General features: G+C 37.1%; 1 protein-coding gene across 3 annotated transcripts in view; it reads left to right on the top strand.

The window, feature by feature from the left end:
• The window catches only part of KYAT3 (kynurenine aminotransferase 3), a 70,650-nt gene that overhangs the window by 27,243 nt on the left and 22,310 nt on the right, over nucleotides 1-21,097 (top strand). For all 3 annotated transcript variants that reach the window (XM_055340333.1, XM_055340334.1, XM_055340335.1), the window contains 7 exons: nucleotides 4,075-4,133; nucleotides 4,646-4,790; nucleotides 9,323-9,472; nucleotides 12,127-12,213; nucleotides 13,033-13,158; nucleotides 13,256-13,376; nucleotides 20,821-20,897. In XM_055340333.1, the coding sequence (XP_055196308.1) occupies nucleotides 4,075-4,133; nucleotides 4,646-4,790; nucleotides 9,323-9,472; nucleotides 12,127-12,213; nucleotides 13,033-13,158; nucleotides 13,256-13,376; nucleotides 20,821-20,897 (765 nt within the window). The remainder of the gene's footprint in view (nucleotides 1-4,074; nucleotides 4,134-4,645; nucleotides 4,791-9,322; nucleotides 9,473-12,126; nucleotides 12,214-13,032; nucleotides 13,159-13,255; nucleotides 13,377-20,820; nucleotides 20,898-21,097) is intronic.

Raw genomic sequence — 21,097 nt, 5'->3', positions numbered from 1 at the left:
GGCTCATACTTAATTCCCCATAGGATCCAGGTTTATTTTCTTTTTTTTTTTTTAATTTTTATTTATTTATGATAGTCACACAGAGAGAAAGAGAAAGGCAGAGACACAGGCAGAGGGAGAAGCAGGCTCCATGCACCGGGAGCCCGACGTGGGATTCGATCCCAGGTCTCCAGGATCGCGCCCTGGGCCAAAGGCAGGTGCTAAACTGCTGCGCCACCCAGGGATCCCCAGGTTTATTTTCATTTCATAAGACTGAATCTACTCTGACATTAATTCTTATATAGTGCTCATTTGCATCTATTCCTGAATCTTGATGTTTTTATACACTATAGGGTGTCTTGTTAATGTTCATCACTATATTAATTTCCTCTGGCTGCCTTAACAGAGAACTACAAACTAAGTGGCTTAAGCAACAAAACTGTATTAGCTCACAGTTTTGTAGACTAAAAGCCCAAAGGCAAAGTGTGCCAGGATTGGTTTCTTCTGTATGATGTGAGAATGAGTCTGTTCATGCGTTTCCCCTAGTTTCTGGTAGTTTGCTGTCAATCTCTGGCATTCCTTGGCTTTCAAAAGCACCACCTCGATCCCTACTTTCATCTTCATGTGACATCCTCTCTGTATGCCAGACTGTCTCCAAATTTACCCTTTGTGTAAGGACACTGTCATATTGGATTAGCCTCCTTGCAACCCATGACCTTAATTTAACCAATTACATCTGCAACGAACCTATTTCCAAATAAGGTCACATTCTGAGGTAATGGGTGATAGGGCCTCAACCTGAATTTGGAGGGGTACACAATTCAGACCACAATAATCATTCTACCTCCAGACTTGATTTCTGCCATGTTGTTATCAGGCATAGCCATGAATTGCTTTGGCCAATACCGTGTGAGTAGAAATGGTATGTGAACATCTAAGTAGAAACTAAAAATTTTTTTCCCTCTGCTATGAAACTGACAGTATTCCAAAAAGAGGCTATTTCATCAGCTCATGTCTCAGAGTGACAGTGACATGGAACAATGCAGCAGCTGACCTTCAGTGAATATGTAGTATGAAAAAGAAACCTTTGTGATTTTAAGCTACCAAGACCTTGGGGTCATTTTTTACTGAACCATAAATCAACTTAAGCTGATGCAATAAGTACCTAACATAATTTAAGTTAAGCCAACTGATACCATACGTTCACTTCTAATGTGTGGATTTTTGCATTCATTCATCAGATATTTGTTGAAAATTTTCTATGTGCTAAGCATAGTTTTATGTGTTGGACACCGTGATAGTTAATTTTGTGTCAACATGGCTAGGCCAAGGAACCCAGATATCTATATCAGTGTAGATGTCTCTGAAGGTGTTTTTCAAATGAGATTAATATTTAAATCAGTAGATTTTAAGTAAAATGCCCTCTATAGAATATGGGTGGGCCTGATTTAATCAATTGAAGGCCTTAAGAGAAAAAAGATTAAGGTTCCCCCCAAGAAGAGAGACTTCTGCCTCTAGGCTGCCTTTAGCCTCTGAGCTGTAACACCAACTCTTCTTGGGTCCCCAGCCTGCTGGACTGCTTTGCAGACTCCAAACTCTCTGGCCCCCACAAGCCGCATGAGCCAGTTCCTTGAATCGCTGTATATATGCACATCCAATTGGCTCCATTTCTGTGGAGACACCTGATTAATACAGACACATACCAGTGAACAAGCTAGAAATCCTCAGTGCTTACAGTCTAAGGAAGGATATAGGTAAATAAACAGGAAAATTATGTGTTATATAATAAATGCTGGAAAGTACTCCATGTAATAGGAGTACATAAGAAGAGCATATAACCTTGACCTAGGGAATCAGAAAATACTCTCTGGAAGGAATGAAGTCTGACTTGAGAGCTGAAAAGTGGCAAGTGGATTAGGAGTTATTCAAGTGCAGAAACAGGGTGGTGGGGAGCAGGGATCAAATTGAGCATAGCATTCTCAACAGGAGCATTATTGCCCTCAAGGGGAGAAAATTGGTGCGTGGCAGGTGAAATCAACCATAGCTAATGCAATGTTTTGTGACCTTGTAAAGCTCAACCCTGCCTTACAAAATCATACTTCTTATTCTATAAGGCAGTGGGGGAGGCGATTAGAAAAAATATCTAAAAGGTCTCTTTATGGGGGCAGTGATGAAAAAGAGGTTGAAAAACATTGGTGTAGAAAGACCATTATGATAGAGGAATGATCTTATGTGAAGGTACAGAAGTAAGATGGAATATCTGAAATATTAAAATGGTTGAGGCATAGAAGTGAGAGGAGTAGAGACCGGGAGGTTGTGAGAGAGACTGTTCTGGACATAAATTTTAAAATTAAATCTGGAAATGTGTTTTGCCTTCAATTATCCAAATATTTTAAGTAAAATTAGACTTTATGTCTAAATGATATGCTGCAGACTTTGCTCACTTTTATATATGATTTTGTACTTTGTAGCCACATGCTAAGTGAATCATTAAGTTTTAAATATTTTTTAAGTGAAAAGGACAATTGTTAAAATATCTTTTGCTGTCTATCATTCTGGGATTTTTTAGTTTTATAATTGTAGTTTCTAGAATAGCATCATGTTCAGGTGGGTACTTAATCATAATGCTATTCTGGAAGGCACCTTAACCTCTGGAGAATATGCATGTGATTTACTTTATTGGAGTTTCAAGGATTAAAAAATATGAGAATAAAAGATATTTTTCTTGGTTCCATTGTTGGAATAAAATGAGAACAATGATCTATTTAATAACCATTATCATTATCTTCTTCCCAGATTGAATTAAAATTGCTTTAATATTCTATTAGGAAAAATCTTTGTAAAAATGCTGCCAATCATTTTTTTCCCTCGCAGCTTGTTAACAGTGAACTCAACGCTAATTCAGTGCTTTGGGGAGATAGTATAAACTTAATTTTAAGATCTAGAGAACTAAGAAATTGTATGCTGTACCATAATTTTAACTTTTAATGTTTTTCTACCATAACCCTAGCCTGCTTGACGTAAGGAGACCCGATCTAAACGTCTAATATACATTTTTTAGGAGGCAGCATTCTGGTAATATTTTTATAAGGTTTTATTACAGAAAAGACAGTATATAGCAATAGATCTGGGGCACCTGGGTACCAATTGGTTAAGCATCCGACTCTTGATTTCGGCTTGGGTTGTGATCTCAGGGTTGTGAATTGAGCCCTGTGTTGGCGGGGGAGGGGGGTGGAGGTGGGGAGGGTTTTTGCTCAGCATGAGTCTGCTTGAGATTCTCTCTCTCTCTCCCTAGCTCTGCCCCTTTCCCTGCTCATACTCTCACTCAAAAATAAATAAATAAAATCTAAAAAGAAATCTGGGTATGTATTCCAGAGTAAAACTGCCTGGGTTCAAATCCTGAGTTGAATCTATTTGAGTTTAAATGTTACCAGCTTTTGTAAACTTGAGCAGGTGTATAAAGTTCTGTAACATTATCCTCTATACCTCACTTTGCTTGTATGTAAATTAGGGATAACAAGAGAACCACTACATAGAGTTGTTGTGAATATGAAATGAGTTAATTATGTACAACACTGAGAACGGTGCTTGGTACATACTCAGTACTCAATAATATGATCTCTTATTATTTGGGACTCTTTATTGAGTAGTTTTAAAACCTTTTTTTTTTTTTGAATGCTTCCTGTATGCCATACAAGGAGATTATTTGTGGAACTGTTAGGACATCTTACCTAAAACAATCCTCAGAGAATAATTCAAGGCATTTTTTTAAGCTGACTTTTTTTTTTAGTATCATTATTGTTCTCTTCAGTATATTTCAGGCCTTCAAACTGGCTTATTTTTTTAGGCTAGGATGAAATTTTTATTCTTTTGTGATAAACATCCAAGGATCATAAGAAAAAACAGCCCTTAGGGAAGTAGGTGGAAGATGATTCCACTTCAGATTTTTGCACTGGGGTCTGGCCTTTGTCATTATGGTACTTCTTTTTCCATGGCAACAATAGGGAAAAGAGGTAGAGTTATCTATGATTTTCTGGCTTTTTTGAATATTGATTAAAGAAATATTACAAACCTTTCAATAATTATATCTTTCAGAAGATGTCTTTGAAAATTACCAATGCAAAACGAATTGAAGGCCTTGATAGTAACGTGTGGTAAGTATCCTAGAATAAACGATAATAATTTGGTGAAGCTTTTTTCCTACATGTTTTGATATTCTTAGTTGGGAATTGTTAGCCTCCTCTATGGTCTACAAATGAAGACATTATAATTTATTCATCAAGTGAAACTGGAAGGAAGTTAAGAATCCATACCCTGATTTATTCATCTGGCACATGTGCTAAGCCTGCAAATAAGGCAGAGAAAAGGATATAGAACTTTCTTGTGATCCATGAGGAAGCTGGTATGGTTGAGGGAAGAAAATAGATGATGAAACTATGGGTATCATGAAATTGAAATTTGTAAGAAACTTTTAAGTTTATTAGTTCAGCCATCATTTAATGAGATAAAGTCGTTTTGTAGGTGGTAAAGTTTTTGTTGGGAACTCACTTCTTTTTTATTTGTAAGACTAAATGAGATCTTAGTTTCTCAGTTTTATGTTAAAATCATGAGGTATAAAAAGCTAAGTTGGTAATTATTAGTACTAATTAGTATTTTTTAATTTTAGGATTGAATTTACAAAGTTGGCTGCCGACCCCTCTGTTGTGAATCTTGGTCAAGGCCTCCCAGATATATCCCCTCCTATATATGTGAAGGAGGAGTTATCAAAGATTGCAGCAATTGATAGCCTGAACCAGTATACACGAGGCTTTGTAAGTATATGAAGACAATGTGGGGTATGAACTTGTATTTTATATTGTATTGTGTAGAATGTCGTCCTATCACTTCTGTATACTTGACTTGCTGGGACCAGCTGTCCCAACCTGATAATCAGAGGAACCCCCACCATTGCCTTTCTCTACTAAAAGGAGCAGTTCCCAACTTCTAACCCCTCCTATCTTGGTCCTTCCTTTACTGCTGTTCTAGTGTAGGGTCTTATGGCAACAAGGAAGGGAGAGTCGCCTCTTTTTTTTTTCCAATTTATTTAGTATTATTATTCCAGTATGGTTAACATACAGTGTTATATTAGCTTAAGGTGTACAGTATTTTGATTCAGCAATTCTATACATTACTCAGTGCTTATCACTATGTGTACTCTTAATTCCCTTCACCCATCTCACCCGTGCCCCTACTGACCTCCCCTCTGCTAACCATCCATTTATTCCTTCTAGAGTTAAGAGTCTGTTCTTTGGTTTGTCTCTCTCTCTCTCTCTCTCTCTCTCTCTCTCTCTCTCTCTTTTTTTCCTTTGTTTTGTTTCTTAGATTCCACATTTGAGTGAAATTGTATACTATTTGTCTTTCTCTGACTTATTTCACTTAGCATTATACTCTCTAGCCCCATCCATGTTGTTGCAAATGTCAGGATTTTATTCTCTTTGATGGCAGAATAATATTCCATAATACATATAGTATATATACTATATACATGCACACGTACATTCCATTTTATATGTGTATGTATATATATAAATATATACACACACATACACTCTACATCTTCTTTATCCATTCATCTCTCTCTCTTTTTTTTAAGATTTTATTATTTATTCATGAGAGACAGAGAGAGGCACAGACATAGGCAGAGGGAGAAGCAGGCTCCATGTGGGGAGCCCGATGCAGGACTTGATCCCGGGACTCTGGGATCACACCCTGAGCCAAAGGCAGACGCTCAACCACTGAGCCACCCAGGTGTGCCATCCATTCGTCTCTCAATGGACACTTGCGCTGGCTATTGTAAATAATGCTGCTATAAACATAGGGTGCCTATATCTTTTTGAATTAGTGTTTTCAGATTCTTTAGGTAAATATCCAGAATTACTGGATCATATGTAGCTCTATTTTTAATTTTTTGAGGAACCTCTATACTGTCTTTCACAGTGGCTACATCACTTTGCAGAGAATATTCTCTTGGCACACATCATATTTTCTCTCCCTTTAACACATGCAGCCTCAGCACTGGCCTCTTAATTAATATTTTATTTTCAGCTAGTTACTTTCTTCCTCTCTGCCTCTCTGCCAATCCCTGTACTTCTGTGATGAAATACCTAGGATATCCAAAGATCCCTAGATTCTACCAAAAAACTACCACAACTTACTACCACAATTGAGCAGGATTGAAGGACACAAGGCCAATGAACAGAAACCAATTGTATTTCTGTATGCTAAAAATGAACAGCTGGAAAGTAAAATTTAAAAAAAATACCATTTACAATAGCATCCCAAAATGTTAAGTATTTGAACAGAATTTTTAAAATATATGCAAGATCTATACAACAAAAACTACAAAACTTTGAATGGAGTGGTATATGATATTCATGGATTGGGAAATAAAATATTGTAGTCAGTTCTCCCTAAATTGATCCTTAATGGAGTTTGGCAAACTATGGCCTTGAGGCATATCTGACCCAGTCTTGAATTTTGTAAATTAAGTTTGATTAGAACATAACCTATGCCCCTTTATATTTTTAAAAATTTTTGTTTAAATTCAATTTAGTTAACATGTAGTGTATTATTAGTTTCAGGGTAGAATTATCAGTTGTATATAACACCCAGTGGTCATTACATCAAGTGCCCTCCTTAATGCCCATCACCCCACTCACCTCTTTCCCAGCAACCCTTAATTTGTTTCCTACAGTTTAGGGTCTCTTATGATTTGCCTCCCTCTCTGTTTTTATCTTCTTTTATTTTTCCTTTCCTTCCCTTAGGTTCATCTGTTTTGTTTCTTAAATTCAACATATGAGTGAAATCATATGGTATTTGTCTTTCTGTGACTAATTTCACTTAGCATAATACTCTCTAGTTCCATCCATGTCGTTGCAAATGGCAAGATTTCATTCTGTTTGATGGCTGTATATTCCATTGTGTGTGTATGTATACATACCACATCTTCTTTATCTGTTCATCTGTTGGTGAACATCTGGGCTCTTTCCATATTTTGGCTATTGTGGACATTGCTGCTATAAACATTGGGGTGCAAATGCCCCTTTGAATCAGCACTTTTGTATCTTTTGGATAAATACCTAGTAGTGCAAATTGCTGGATCATAGGGTAGCTCAGATTTTAACTTGAGGAACCTCCACACTGTTTTCCAGAGTGGCTGCACCAGTTTGCATTCCTACCAACAGAGCAAGTGGGTTCCCCTTTCTCCACATCTTCACTAACATCCGTTGCTTCCTGAGTTGTTAGTTTTAGCCATTCTGACTGGTAGTTTTGATTTGTATTTTCCTGATGATGAGTGATGTTGAGCATTTTTTCATGTGTCTATTGCCATTTGTATGTCTTCTTTGGAGAAATGTCTGTTCATGTCTTCTGCCCATTTTTTGACTGGATTTTTTATTTTTTTGGTATTGAGTTTGAAAGATTCTTTATAGATTCTGAATACTAGCCCTTTATCTGATATGTCATTTGCGAATATCTTCTCCCATTCCCTGGGTTGCCTTTTAGTTTTGCTGATTGCTTTCTTTGCTGTAACCTATTCCCATTTGTAAAATATTTTCCAGTGTGATGGGAGATAAGCACTGGGTGTTATGCTATATGTTGGCAAATTGAATTTAAAGTAAAAAAATTAAAAATAAATATTTTCCAGTTTTTGTAATATATCTGTTTTTATATTGGAATAAGCACAGGGGATGGCATTTGCACTGTCACCAGGCTGTGGATGACATTCATCACCTCAGGGGAATGGGAAGGAAGTGTTGAGGAGAGATCATAATTATTTTTAACACACATCTTTGCCTAATTTTAATTATTATATGATGCATGCATTATTTTTGTAATTAAAAAATTTTTAGAACACAGACCCTTATCATTCTGAGGAAAGATGTGTAGTGTTTATGGTGACTTTCAGATCATCCTTTGCTACAATTTGTTAGACCTGTGATTAAAATGAAATTCAAAGGAAAGTTTGGATTTCTGGGAGTGGTGACAATCTTCTCTTGCTCTTTTCACAAATCATGTATATTTTGTGGAACTTGAATTTAAGTAGTCTTTTTCTCTTGCTATTACTTTTAAGTTTACTGGCTATGTTCCATCACCTTCCCTATTATTGATTATACCCAGTTTCTCTAATATTATAATATCTCCTAATTTCAAAATATGAAAAATGTGCTATAGCTTTGTTTTTATTGATTTTAATTGGGTGAAGATCTGTGACATACTAGCCAACATTCTACCAAAGGTGACAAACAAAAGTATCTTTAACAAAAGATACCTCCCTTTCATGTAAACTAGAATAGATAACTTAGAACAACCAAAGACTATTTTACTTTGTAAACCTGGGGTATATTCCACTAGCCTCCTTCTTGTCCTGTCTCCTGACCCAGTTTATTCCTCCAGAGCCCTAGGTGCTTTGCAAAAAAGGCACATGCTCTGCACTTGGACTCTCACTTGCAACTGACAAAACATGAAGGTGTTTCTCCAAAAGCAAAAAAAGGAGCCACATGCTAGGCAGGAAAAATAAGAAATACTGACTTCAATGCCAAATAAGACAAGGGGGAGAAAAGGAAAGGAAAAGAAAGAGAAAGGAGGGGGAGAGCAGAGAACATAGAAGAAGAGAAGAGCTAATCAAGGAGTTAAGACTTCCTACATGCCTCAGACTTTGTGCATTTATAATCTTTCATTCCTCCTGAGGAACATTGTTCGCTTGGATGAATCCTCCCCTCTAGGCTATCACAGTGGTGAAGAATGCCCTACTTCCTCCTAACATTTACTCTCACATGAGCACTACTGTGCATTTCTCTGAGGAATTTGCTTTGCCCTCTCTGCATAGTCCATTGGTTGGCATAATAGCCTCTCTGGTAACATGGAAGAATAGATTCAGGATATATAGACAATGCAGGTTTTCTTCTTTTAACTGGGGAAAAAGTCCAACTCTGTCCAATCTGATTTAATTATTGTCAACAATAAAGTAATTGAATGTGATTTGATTGCTATCAAAAGTACATTTGATACTGAAGTCAATTTTTATCAAAGCAAATAGGTTGGAACTTTTTAAAATTCCAAAACCAATTGGGTAATAGGATTTTTATTAGTCGTTAGCAAGTTTTTATGACCATTGATGTAGGAATCCTCTGAAAGTAGGGGAAAATGTTTTTTATTTCCATTAAAAAATACAAATTTTCTTTGGATAATTATAAACATAAAACCCAACTTTTAAAAATTCTTTCATTTTAGATCCAGAATACTTCCAAGTAGATCCCATAATCAAATTCAAGGGCTTTTTTTTTTCTTCTTTTGTACTCAACAGGGTCATCCATCACTTGTGAAAGCTTTATCCTGCTTATATGAAAAATTTTATCAAAATCCAATCAATCCAAATAAAGAAATCCTTGTAACAATAGGAGCATATGGATCTCTTTTTAATGCCATTCAAGGATTAATTGATGAGGGAGACGAAGTAAGTATGTTAACATTATCATCTTACCTATATCAATCGTTATCATTTATACTGCCTTTGAGTCTTTTACTTATTTCACACTCTATTTTTTCCACACTCTTTTTAATAATTTTTGTAGTACACACAAGTAAAATTCATAGATACTAAGTATTCAGCTTGATAAATTTTTTACATGTGTATATTTATGTGTGTGTGTGTGTGTGTATATCCATGTAACCACATACCAGATGAAGATACAGTACATTTCCAGCACCCAAAAGGCTCCCTTTTACCCCTTCCTAGTTTATATTCTCCCAGAGGTAACTACTCTTCTATCTTCTATCACCATAGGCTCATTTTACCTGCTCTTTAACCTGATATAAATGGAATCACACAGTATGTATTCTTGAACGGCTTCTTTCATTTATCATTATGTCTCTGAGATTCATCTATTTTGTTGCATGTGACTCATTCTTATATTTACAGCCTGTTTAGATAAGGGTAACTGGAAGGGGCTAGCAATGATGGGGAAAATGGCTCTTTCATTTGCACTACTAAAATTACCCTTATCTGAACTCAATCAGCAAGCACTTGGTTAGTGTGTTTTTGTGCCTGGCATTGTTAGCAGCACCATGTGTAACAAAAAGGATGAGTGATTTTTGCTTTAGTGCTATGACCCACATGGCCCCAAATTCAGTCTCTGCTCCCATGTCCCCATTATCATTCCAATACCTCTGCTTCAGTATTTTCTGACCTCTTCATTCATTCAGAAATCACTGAGGATCTCCTGTACTAGGCACCATGGGAGATTTTTTTTTTAAGTCTGTGTGGAAGGAGTTCCCCACTAGTAGAAGAGATACTGGCAAACTGGTGAATAGGAATGCATGTAATAGTAACGGAGAATGTGTAAGTTATGGTGGTGATGGCTCTGCTAATGCAGGCCTGGAAAACTCCAGAGAGGCATTGCTTAAGCAGAGTCTGAGGAATGAATATTTACCCTGATCTGTGTTGTTGTTAATTCCTTTCTTTGAGCTCTCACGGCACTTTATCTGTGCCTCTTATATAAAAGATACTGCTATTAACTTTGTATTATGTTATTCTTTTACATCTCTAATTCCCTCTACTATGCCAGACAATAAACTACTTAAGGCAACATCTTAAGGAAGTATAGGTATACTTTCATATACGTAATCTCCTTTAATCCTATAAACTAGTTGGAAGTTTTATCTCATTCTTTGATGTTGTTAATCCTTTGTTGCGTCCTCCTTCTGCACTCTGCTGGAGCATCTAGAGGCTCAGCCCTTGACCTTCTTTTCTTTGTTCATTCTTCCCTGATCACTGTATCTGATCACTTTCTATCACATTGACCTGTTTTGTATTCTATATAGCATTTATTAGTATCTGAAATTATCTAATTTACTTCTGTCTTTTCTGGTTTATTGTGTCTCTCTGTAGAATATAAGTTCCAAGAGAACCAGTTTATTGCTGTACTGCCAGTCCCTAAAATACTCAGTGCTCAGTAAATACTCTTTAAAAAAAGAGAGGGGAATTATTCCCATCATAAAAATAAAGAAATTACGGCAAAGAGTGTCAAGTATATTCTTTCAATTTTACCTCCTTGCCTCCCCAATTTATTTTCCTTTATTGAACTCTCACTTCAAATCAGGCACTGTGTTTCTCACCAGAGTTCAAAGATAGGTCATCCTGGTCCCTGAGAATTTCACAGACTAATTAAGAACTTACAGTCCACCTGAGGGAAAGATCTCTTCCCAAAGGGAACAAACAAAGATTCTGAAATCAAGAGTCGACATTCAGCCACCTGAGCCACCCAGGCACCTCAGCATTGTTATTTATCCAAGCAAATTAAAAAAAAAAAAAAAACTATTCTAGAATTCAGAAGACTCCCAAATAGCCATTAAAATAACAAATATTAAAACTATAATAATATGAAATTTTCATGAAATATTACTAGGTTTCAAAAGAGGGGCGCCTGGGTAGCTCAGTTGGTTAAGTACCTAACTTTTTTTTTAAGGTTTATTTATTTTTAAAGATTTTATTTATTTATTCATGATAGACACACAGAGAGAGGCAGAGGCACAGGCAGAGGGAGAAGCAGGCTCCATGCAAGGGGCCCGATGTGGGACTCCATCCTGGGTCTCCAGCATCACACCTGGGCCAAAGGCAGATAGATGCTCAACCGCTGAGCCACCCAGGGATCCCCAAGTACCTAACTCTTGATCTCAACTCAGATCATGATCTTAGGGTTGTAAGATCAAGCTCCCCATCAGGCTGGACATGGAACCTGTTTAAGATTCTCTCTCTCCTGGACAGCCTGGGTGGCTCAGCAGTTAAGTGCTGCCTTCAGCCTAGGACCTGATCCTGGAGACTGGGGATCAAGTCCCACGTCGGGCTCTCTGCATGGAGCCTGCTTCTCCCTCTGCTTGTGTCTCTGCCTCTCTCTCTCTCTCTGTCTTTCTCTCTCTCTGTGTGTCTCTTAAAAAAAAAAAAAAAAGGTCTCTTCCATTTGGCCGTTAGCTCCATGAAAACAAGGAAGGCCAGCTTTTTCACTGCTGCATCTCAGCATGTAGTATGATACCTTACACATAGTAGGTACACAGAATTTTTTTAATGAATGAATAATTGATATGTTATTTTCTTATTTGGTTTTATTTTAGGTCATAATAATAGTGCCTTTCTATGACTGCTATGAGCCAATGGTGAGAATGGCTGGAGGAACACCTGTTTTTATTCCCCTAAGATCTGTAAGTTTGCCAGTACCATTCACATGCTTTAAGGCGTTTTGAAAATATATATAATTACTTTGTCCCTGATAAAATTTCTACTTTGTTTTCATTTTGGGATTTATTATGTATCTCTACTAGGCTAAGGGTAATCAACATCTTCAAAAGGGCAACTTTTATTACTTTATCCTGTGTTTGCTATGTGTCTCTGTTGTATTAGCATTCATATTATATGTAATGTTATCTTTTGTAGTTATGTGGCTCCCCCATCAACATGAGCACCACCAGCTCAGAAACCATTTCTAACTCACTTTTATAGCACCACTCCCCAGTGACTAACAGTGTATGGTGTATGCTGGGTGCTCCATAAATGCTTTTTGAATTCTGAATGAAGTGATTTTTTTATTTTTTTTTTTGCTATTATTTTTAGGAATTTAATAAAGTGGGCTACCACTGTCTTTTTAAAAATCTTACTAAAATAAATAATACATGAGGTGAATCACAGACTCTTATATTAGCCTTACAGTACTAAACATGTTAACCATAGTAATAGCTGGCTCCTTTGAAGGAATACAGATACTTTAACAGCTGTTTATGTGGACAGAGTTTATTTTCACATTTAATATGTGTGAGCATGAGACTCAAGTCCTCTTGGGCTCACCAGGCTTAGTGATTTCTGTTTATTTTCTTTGTTAGTCATGTATTCAGTTACCTTTGCCTTACCTTTCTCTAATATTTTTCCCAGTTAGGTTATTTATTTGTAAGACAGCAAACATGAATTTTTTTTTTTTTAGCAAACATGAATTAATTGAATTAAATCACATTTTGATTCTTAATTAGAAACCTGTTGATGGGAAAAAATGGTCTAGTTCTGACTGGACTTTGGATCCTCAAGAACTGGCAAGTAAATTTAATTCTAAAACCAAAGCCATTATACTGAATACTCCACATAACCCCATTGGCAAGGTGAGTCTTTGATCTCTTTTTACAGCTTCTGACCTATCATTTTCTCACATGTTTAATCATAATTGGCTCTGCTCTCTTATTTTCTTTATACATATAGGTATATACCAAAGAGGAACTCCAAATAATTGCTGACCTTTGCATCAAATATGACACACTCTGCATCAGTGATGAGGTTTATGAATGGCTTGTATATACTGGAAATAAGCATTTAAAAATAGGTACTGGTTATTACATAGAGTCACAAATCTAAATGTGTTTGGGCACGTGTGGAACAACTGATTGGAATGGATCCCAGAACAGCTTTAAAATAGTCCTTGCAATGGGTAGCTGTCCATATGAGCACTTAAATGGTATTTGAATAAATGATGCTTGAGTGAATTAATAAACAGATTGAAGGACAAGGAGTATAAACTAAGGGGAAGAGATTTTTGGATCATACTATAAAGCTATGAAACCAGAGAAGGCATACTCTGAGCTATATCCTTGGCTTTTTATCAAGAATCCATCTATGATTTGGTACATAAGATACAGGGAGCTTACTTGTTCCCAAGCAGGACTGTCTATGCTGAGCAGGTTGCCAAAATGCCAAATCAACAGGAGAAAATTGCAGGGCCAGTAAGCTATTGCTGCTTGATCCTTGATTCTTGGCTGGGAATTCTTCATCACTACTTGGCCATCTCACAAGTGCTTCAGTGTCTTCTGGAGTTGTTCAAACTGATATCAACTATAAGACTGTATGCTAGGCTGCAGACTTTGAATCTTTGCACTTGCCCTTCCGGTGCCAGAAACACTTTTCCCCCTAGATATCCACATGGCTCAGTCTCTCACTTCCCCCAGGGTTTTATTCAGATGCCTGTTTTATGGCCACACTTAAGATAGTTACAAGTTTTTTCTTGCAGCATTGCTTTGCTTTTTTTTTTCTTCCTGTTCTGTTTTTTCCTTTACAATGAATGTGAAGATCTATATTGTTTACTTCTACCTGCTAGAACATAGTGATTTCTGTTTGTTTTCGTGTCTTCTGAATCTCCAGTTTCCAGGAGAGGATCTTGCACGTGATGATGATCAGATGATCAGAATGCAACTGATGAATAAATGAATAGAAATGAAAAAGGAAAGGGAAATTAAAATCACTGTCACAGAAATCAATAAATAAAAAAATTAGTGCACTTATATATCAATAGTTGCATATATCATAATTATCCCTATGGTGCATTATAAGTTGTAGAAATAGGACAAAGCAAGTGCTTGAGGGCATCAAAAAAGGAGTGGGCAAAAGATGGAATTTGTTTAAGCAGAGAGGTAGAAAGAAAATTCATATCAGATATGAGGCAAGGAGATATAACAGGTCAAGATATAGCACGAGTGGTTTATAAGAATATAACAGGAACAGATGATAATGGAAAAGTAGGGGTAATTCGGACAGCCTTGAATATGAGAACAGAGCTTAAACTGGTGGAGGGGGTCAATGGTTCTGAAGCCCAAAGCCTCAATAGAGAGCACCTCAAAGCCACAAAGTTCACATCTTGAAATAAGGATATATTGTCTTCCACCACAAAAAGCAGTTTTCCTAACAGGAATTTAATAATTAGAAGAATTCATTAGGGGCTCAGTGGGTTGAGCATCCAGCTCTGGTTTTGACTCAGGTCATGATCTCAGAGTTGTGAGGTTGAGCCCTGCGTGGGGCTCCATGCTTAGTGGAAAGCCTGCTTGAAGATTTTCTCCCTCTGTCCTTTTCCCCAGTTGAGCATGCAAACATGCTCGCTCTCTCGCTGTTTCTCTCTCTCTCTCCCTAACATAAATAATTTTTCTTAAAAGTCAGTATAAGGGCAGTATAAGGGCTCACCGTTCTAGCGCTACTTTCAGCCCAGGGCATGATCCTGGAGACCTGGGATCGAGTCCCAAGTCACGCTCTCTGCATGGAGCCTGCTTCTCCCTCTGCCTGTGTCTCTGCCTCTCTCTCTCTCTCCCCCCCTCTCTCCATGTCTCTCATGAATAAATAAATAAAATCTTTTTAAAAATTTTTAAAAATGAAAGTCAATATAAGAATCACAGTTCACTGCATATTTATAACAAAGAGCCATTGAAATAAATACATCAGAGGTTTTGTTTTTTTTTTAATTTTGCCATTAGTATTTACTTGCTAAATGTTCATTTGTTTCACTGATGGTAGCATACACTATCAGATAAATAGTACTTATTTTAAGTGCTTAAGAAAATTTCATGGAAGAAAACTTAAAATTGATTTAAAAAGAATTATCCACATTAATTTGATCACCAAAGTTCTAATGAGCGTACTTTGAGAACTGCTACAAGAGGTGTGCCAAGGCAGGGGAATTGGTTATGTGATTGGATTTGTTTTATTTTTATTTTTTTATTTTTATTTTTTTATTTATGATAGTCACACAGATAGAGAGAGAGAGGCAGAGACACAGGCAGAGTGAGAAACAGGCTCCATGCACCGGGAGCCCGACGTGGGACTCGATCCCGGGTCTCCAGGATCGCGCCCTGGGCCAAAGGCAGGCGCCAAACCGCTGCGCCACCCAGGGATCCCGATTGGATTTGTTTTATAAAGCTAAAAACCGGTATAGGTGAGGATCTGAAATGAGTCAGATTTGCTAGCAGTAGAGTTGATGCTTGTGGGTTATTTAATAGTCAAAACAATGGGCGGGGGTAGGAGAGAGTATAGCATTTGTAGATGGGAAGGGAACAAGCAGGTATGATTCTGAGACCTCTGGTCCGGCCCCCTTGGCAATGATGAGGCTCTTAAGCAGAGGTGGAGATGTGCTCAGGAGGAGATCTGTGAGGAGTAAGGAATATTCCTGCCTCTCATGCTTTAGTCTTGCTAAGTTTTAGTGTCTGTGAGACATGGAGATGTCTGGAGACAAGTGGAATTATAGGCCTGATAGGATCGAATTATGAGGGGAAACAGTTTTGTCAGTCAACAAAATTTTGTTGATGGTGGAACCCACAGAAGAGCATTTTGTCAGAAAGACTGGATAAACAGAAGACAGCCAGAGATTTGCAAAGTGTGGTGGTGCTTTGACACAGCAAACTGCTGTTATGTGTCAAATTGCAATAGAGTTCATCTTCACCCTTCTTTTCGATGATCTCTGAGGTCATTTGAACTATTTCTGGGCAAAAATCAGATCAATATGGACAACTCATTTTTTGTAACTTCAATAATTAAGCAGAGAGAGGAATAGGCATCTAATTTATGAATACAGTTTTTATTTAACATAAAACATATGTCCATGTCTATGCAATAATCCCTCAAATCTTTAGAGTTTTAGTTAACTCAGTTTAGCAATATTTTTCCAACAGATAACTTTAAATGATCTTGGGAACCTGGGGGGCTCTGTCACTTAAGCATCTACCTTCAGCTCAGGTCATTATCCTGATATCCTGGGATGGAGTCCTGCATCGGGCTCCCTGCTCACCAAGGAGTCTGCTTCTCCCTCTACCCCTTGTATGTGCACACACTCTCTTTCTCAAATAAATAAAATCTTCCTTTAAAAAGTTTAAAAATAAAGATAAATGATCTTGAGATTTATTATTTGAACCTTTATTACACTGTTTAAACCTCATGTTATAGAAGCCATCATAGTAGAAATGTAGCAGATATTACTTGCTGAAGATATCAAGACATACATTATTAACTCAGAATTTTTAGTTGTTATAACAGCCCATAAGCAAAAAAAAATTATTTAGAAAGTACAGTTTGGTTCCATGAAAACTTAGCTATTCTATCAAATACAGTGGCCTTTGTTACACGAAAGATGCAAAATGGCTATTTCATCAATTTGCAGAGTGTGATAGTATTTCTTTAATATAACACAATGAGGCTTTCTAGCCATACATCATGAATTAACATCATCCTCATGCTTTCACTGAGAGTTTTCCCTGGGGTAGCACTCATCCTCGTGTCTCTAATCTTTATCTGACTTCCACTGAAGCCTAAGCCACCTGTGAATGACTCATCTAGCTGCCGTGGCTGATTTAAGGATCATGGGTCATAGATGAGAAGTGCAAAGAACAATTAGTTGCCGTTCAGATATAAATGCGAGCAAGCATACCAACACTATAACTGGTGTTTTGGGTTTGGTTTTATTTTGTTTTTATATATTCATTTAAGTAATCTCTACACCCATTGTGAGGCTTGAACTCACAACCAATAATGTCATGCTTTTCCAGCTGAGCCAGCCAGGTGCCCCTAGCTTTTTTTGTTTTTATTTTTGCTTTTGTTTTTAAGTAATCACAACACCCAACATGGAGCTTGAACTCACAACTCTGAGATCAAGAGTTGCGTGCTCTACCAACTGAACCAGCCAGGTGCCCCTAGGCATTTTTTTAAATGATCAGACCTGCAGTTTTTTTTTTGTAAAACGGTCTGTAGATTCACAGACAATGCTGTGGTATTCTGCTCTGTTTACATGAATTTCTGTAGCTCCCCAAATCTCTGAGATGGAAAGGACATGAACATCCGTATGTTTTAAGATTCCTTAGGGCCCTTTTTATTGAAGTAGTAGAATTTGTTCCTGGATCAGATTGATTCAAATGATGTCTCCAGGTTTCTGTAAAATAACCTTTCTGACTGAAAGGTTAACAAAAAAAAAAAAAAAAAAAAAAACAACCCTCTCTAGAAAAAAATTATATTAATACATTGATATTGATATATGAATCTTCTAGCATCTGGATAATTAGTATAAAATTCTTTGTAAGTTATTCAGTCGATCAGTTTACTGCTGAATAAAAAAGTCATCCACTCTCAGATGGCTAAAATAATCATCCAAATGACTTAACCCTTTTTTTAAAAATATTATGCCTATAACTTGATATTTTCTGGGAAAAAAAAACCCTACATTTGACATGTAAGTAGTTTTGATTCCCTTTGTATATAATTTATCACGAAAACATGTTAGGACTGTGTTCATTTCTCTGGGTGATTGTTATTTTCAAAGAATTTTTTTCTAAATATTGTTCTTATTATTTCCTGGTTTGGAATATATATTATTTCTCTTTTTATTCATTCATTCATTCATTTAAAAATTTTATTTATGGGGATCCCTGGGTGGCGCAGCAGTTTGGCACCTGCCTTTGGCCTAGGGCGCGATCCTGGAGAACTGGGATCAAATCCCACATCGGGCTCCCGGTGCATGGAGCCTGCTCCTTCCTCTGCCTATGTCTCTGCCTCTCTCTCTCTCTGTGACTATCATAAATAAATAAATAAAAATTAAAAAAAACTTTATTTATTTATTCATGAGAGACACAGAGAGAGAAGCAGGCTCCCTGTGGGCAGCCCATTCTGAGACTTGATCTCAGGACCCCAGGATCATGACCTGAATCAAAGGCAGATGGTCAACCACTGAGTCATCCAGGTGCCCCTCGTTTATTTTTTTGAGAGTGTGCAAGTGACGTTGTGGGGGGTAGGGCAGAGGAAGAAGGAAAGAGAATCTTAAGTAGGCTCCACACTCAGCATGAAGCCCCATCCAGGGGTTAATCTCACAACCTTGAGATCATGACCTGAGCCAAAATCAAGAGTTGGACACTTAACTGACTGAACCACTCAGGTGCCCCTATATTATTACTTTAAAGAAGGTAATACTCTGCATTATATGTCATTTATATTTTTCTCCCATCAAATAGGTGGGACATGTATCATGAAATTCTTTTAGATTACTTTGGAAGACTAGAAATGTCCTAAAGTTTGAAAGGATATGATAATTAATATCAAATGTTAGAATATTCTTTCTTCAAGTCAATCCTCTAAATATTTTCATTTATCTTTTTGTTTTTTTGGATACTCCACAGAAAATACAACCATAACTTTTTGGATTTATATAATATTCCTACCTTCACAAATATTGGCAGATGTTTCACAGTGGACTGAGATTATGTATGAATCCATTTTGGAAATTTCTTTAGCTACCGTACATTTTAGTAGGCACTTTACTTGCATATGAGACTAAGAAAACCGTAGCTTAGGCCACACAGATACGGCTATTTGTTTTCTCTTTGTGTTTAACACTCTTAGAACAACATAGGTGTTTCTACCGTACGTCTAAAAAACAAGTGAAAAGCTCATGGAATTGCATGTGAAGAATTTCACAACTAAATTACTTGAGGAATCCAAAGAGCAGTGTAAGTAGCATTCTCAAAAGATTAACAAGGGCATCATTTATCAATGCCCAGCAAAAATCACAAGCTTTTACATTCTGTACCTCCATGACTTTGTTACCTTCATTCCCTTTATCCCAAATACCTTTCTTCCCCTTCTGTGACTGGCAAAGTCTATATGGTCTTCCATGTCTCAGCTCAAGCATCACCGGCTGCAGAAAGCTACTCCTAACACCTTCTTCTGTTTTTGTGTGACAGTCCATGTGATTACAGAACTTACCTCACTGTATTATGATTGTTATTTTACTTTTCCCCTTCCCCCACTAGACATTAAACTCCTCTAGATCTGACTTAGTCCCTGGCACCTGGTCATTGCTAATTAGTGTTTGATAAGTTATTAAGTACACGAAGGAATGATTTTGTTAAAGATATCAATCAACTTGAAAACCTTTATGCAGTCATTTCTCGTTATATGTGGAATCCATATTTGTGAATGCCCTACTCACTGAAGTAGATTTTTAACCCCAAAGTCAATACTCTTGGCACTTTGTTCATAGACATACAGAGAGGGGTAAGAAATTGGAGTCACCCGATACACATGTTCTCAGTTGAGATCAACAAGGCAACACTCTGCCTTCTTATTTCCACTGATACATAAACAAGTATCCTTTTCATGGTGATTTTGTTGTTTAAAATAGACCCTAAGTGTAGTGCTGAAATGCTGGCTAATATTTCTAAGGGTAAGAAGGCCATGGTGTGCATTGTGGCTCCTTTCAGGCACAGGTTCTTGTGCTGTTGGCCATGGAGATATTAAAGGGTGATACCCAAAAGGTATGGGCTTCTTTTGGGGTGAAAAAAATATTCTAAAACTGGTTGCCCAGCTCTGCAGATGTACTAAAAACCATTGAATTAAACAGTTTCAAGAAGTAGATTTTATGGTGTGGAACTTATACTTCAAAGGTGTTAGTGAAACACGCATACACCACACACGCGCATGCACACCCAGATTGCCCTATCCCCCAGAGTTTCTGATTCAGTAAGTCTCGGATGCAGTCCAATAATTTGCCTTCCATACTAGTTCCCCACTGGTACTGCTATTGCTGGTGTGGGGACCACATTTTAAAAACTATTGCCTTAGGAATCCTCGAGAAACAGACTCAGAAAATGGGCAGAGTAGAGGTGAGTAAACAATAGCCAGGACCCATAACCAAAACATTGGCACAGGAAGAGAATATTGAATGCGCAGCTACCACTGACACTGAGCCCTGGGTGCCACAGCTTGTGCAACCACTGCCGGGAACCCTGCTTACTGACACTCCTGCCCCTGGAAGTAATTTTGCTCCTTAAAATTATCTAATCTATCAGATATTACAGTGTTTTTTAAAGCACTGTAACATTTTCAATTGTGTTTGGGTTAAAGTTACACGATAGTTTAAAAACCTATTGAAATACACTGATGACTCTATGGTTACGTTTTTAGATTATACTGAATATATATTGCCTGGAAAGCAATTACGTAACCTTATTTTTTCTCTCTTTCCTATTTAGCTACTTTTCCAGGTATGTGGGAGAGAACAATAACAATAGGAAGTGCTGGAAAGACTTTCAGTGTAACTGGTTGGAAGGTAAGATGCAAAAGAATGTGATTGCTTTAAAACAGGCATGTATTTTATTGCTTATAGAGTTTTTGTATGGTGTGTTTTAAATGCGTATATAATCAGTTTACACAAGTTTTTAGACTTAGACTTTGATCTTTCCCTTATTATTTACTAATTTAGCTTTCATGTTGGCCTTTATCCTTTTTGAGACCTGATCGTTTTTTTAT

The sequence above is a fragment of the Nyctereutes procyonoides genome, unplaced genomic scaffold, assembly GCF_905146905.1.
Source record: "Nyctereutes procyonoides isolate TBG_1078 unplaced genomic scaffold, NYPRO_anot_genome, whole genome shotgun sequence".
Taxonomy (NCBI): domain Eukaryota; kingdom Metazoa; phylum Chordata; class Mammalia; order Carnivora; family Canidae; genus Nyctereutes; species Nyctereutes procyonoides.
The sequence above is the reverse complement of the archived record's forward strand: the minus strand, read 5'-3'. Positions and strand labels throughout refer to the sequence as shown.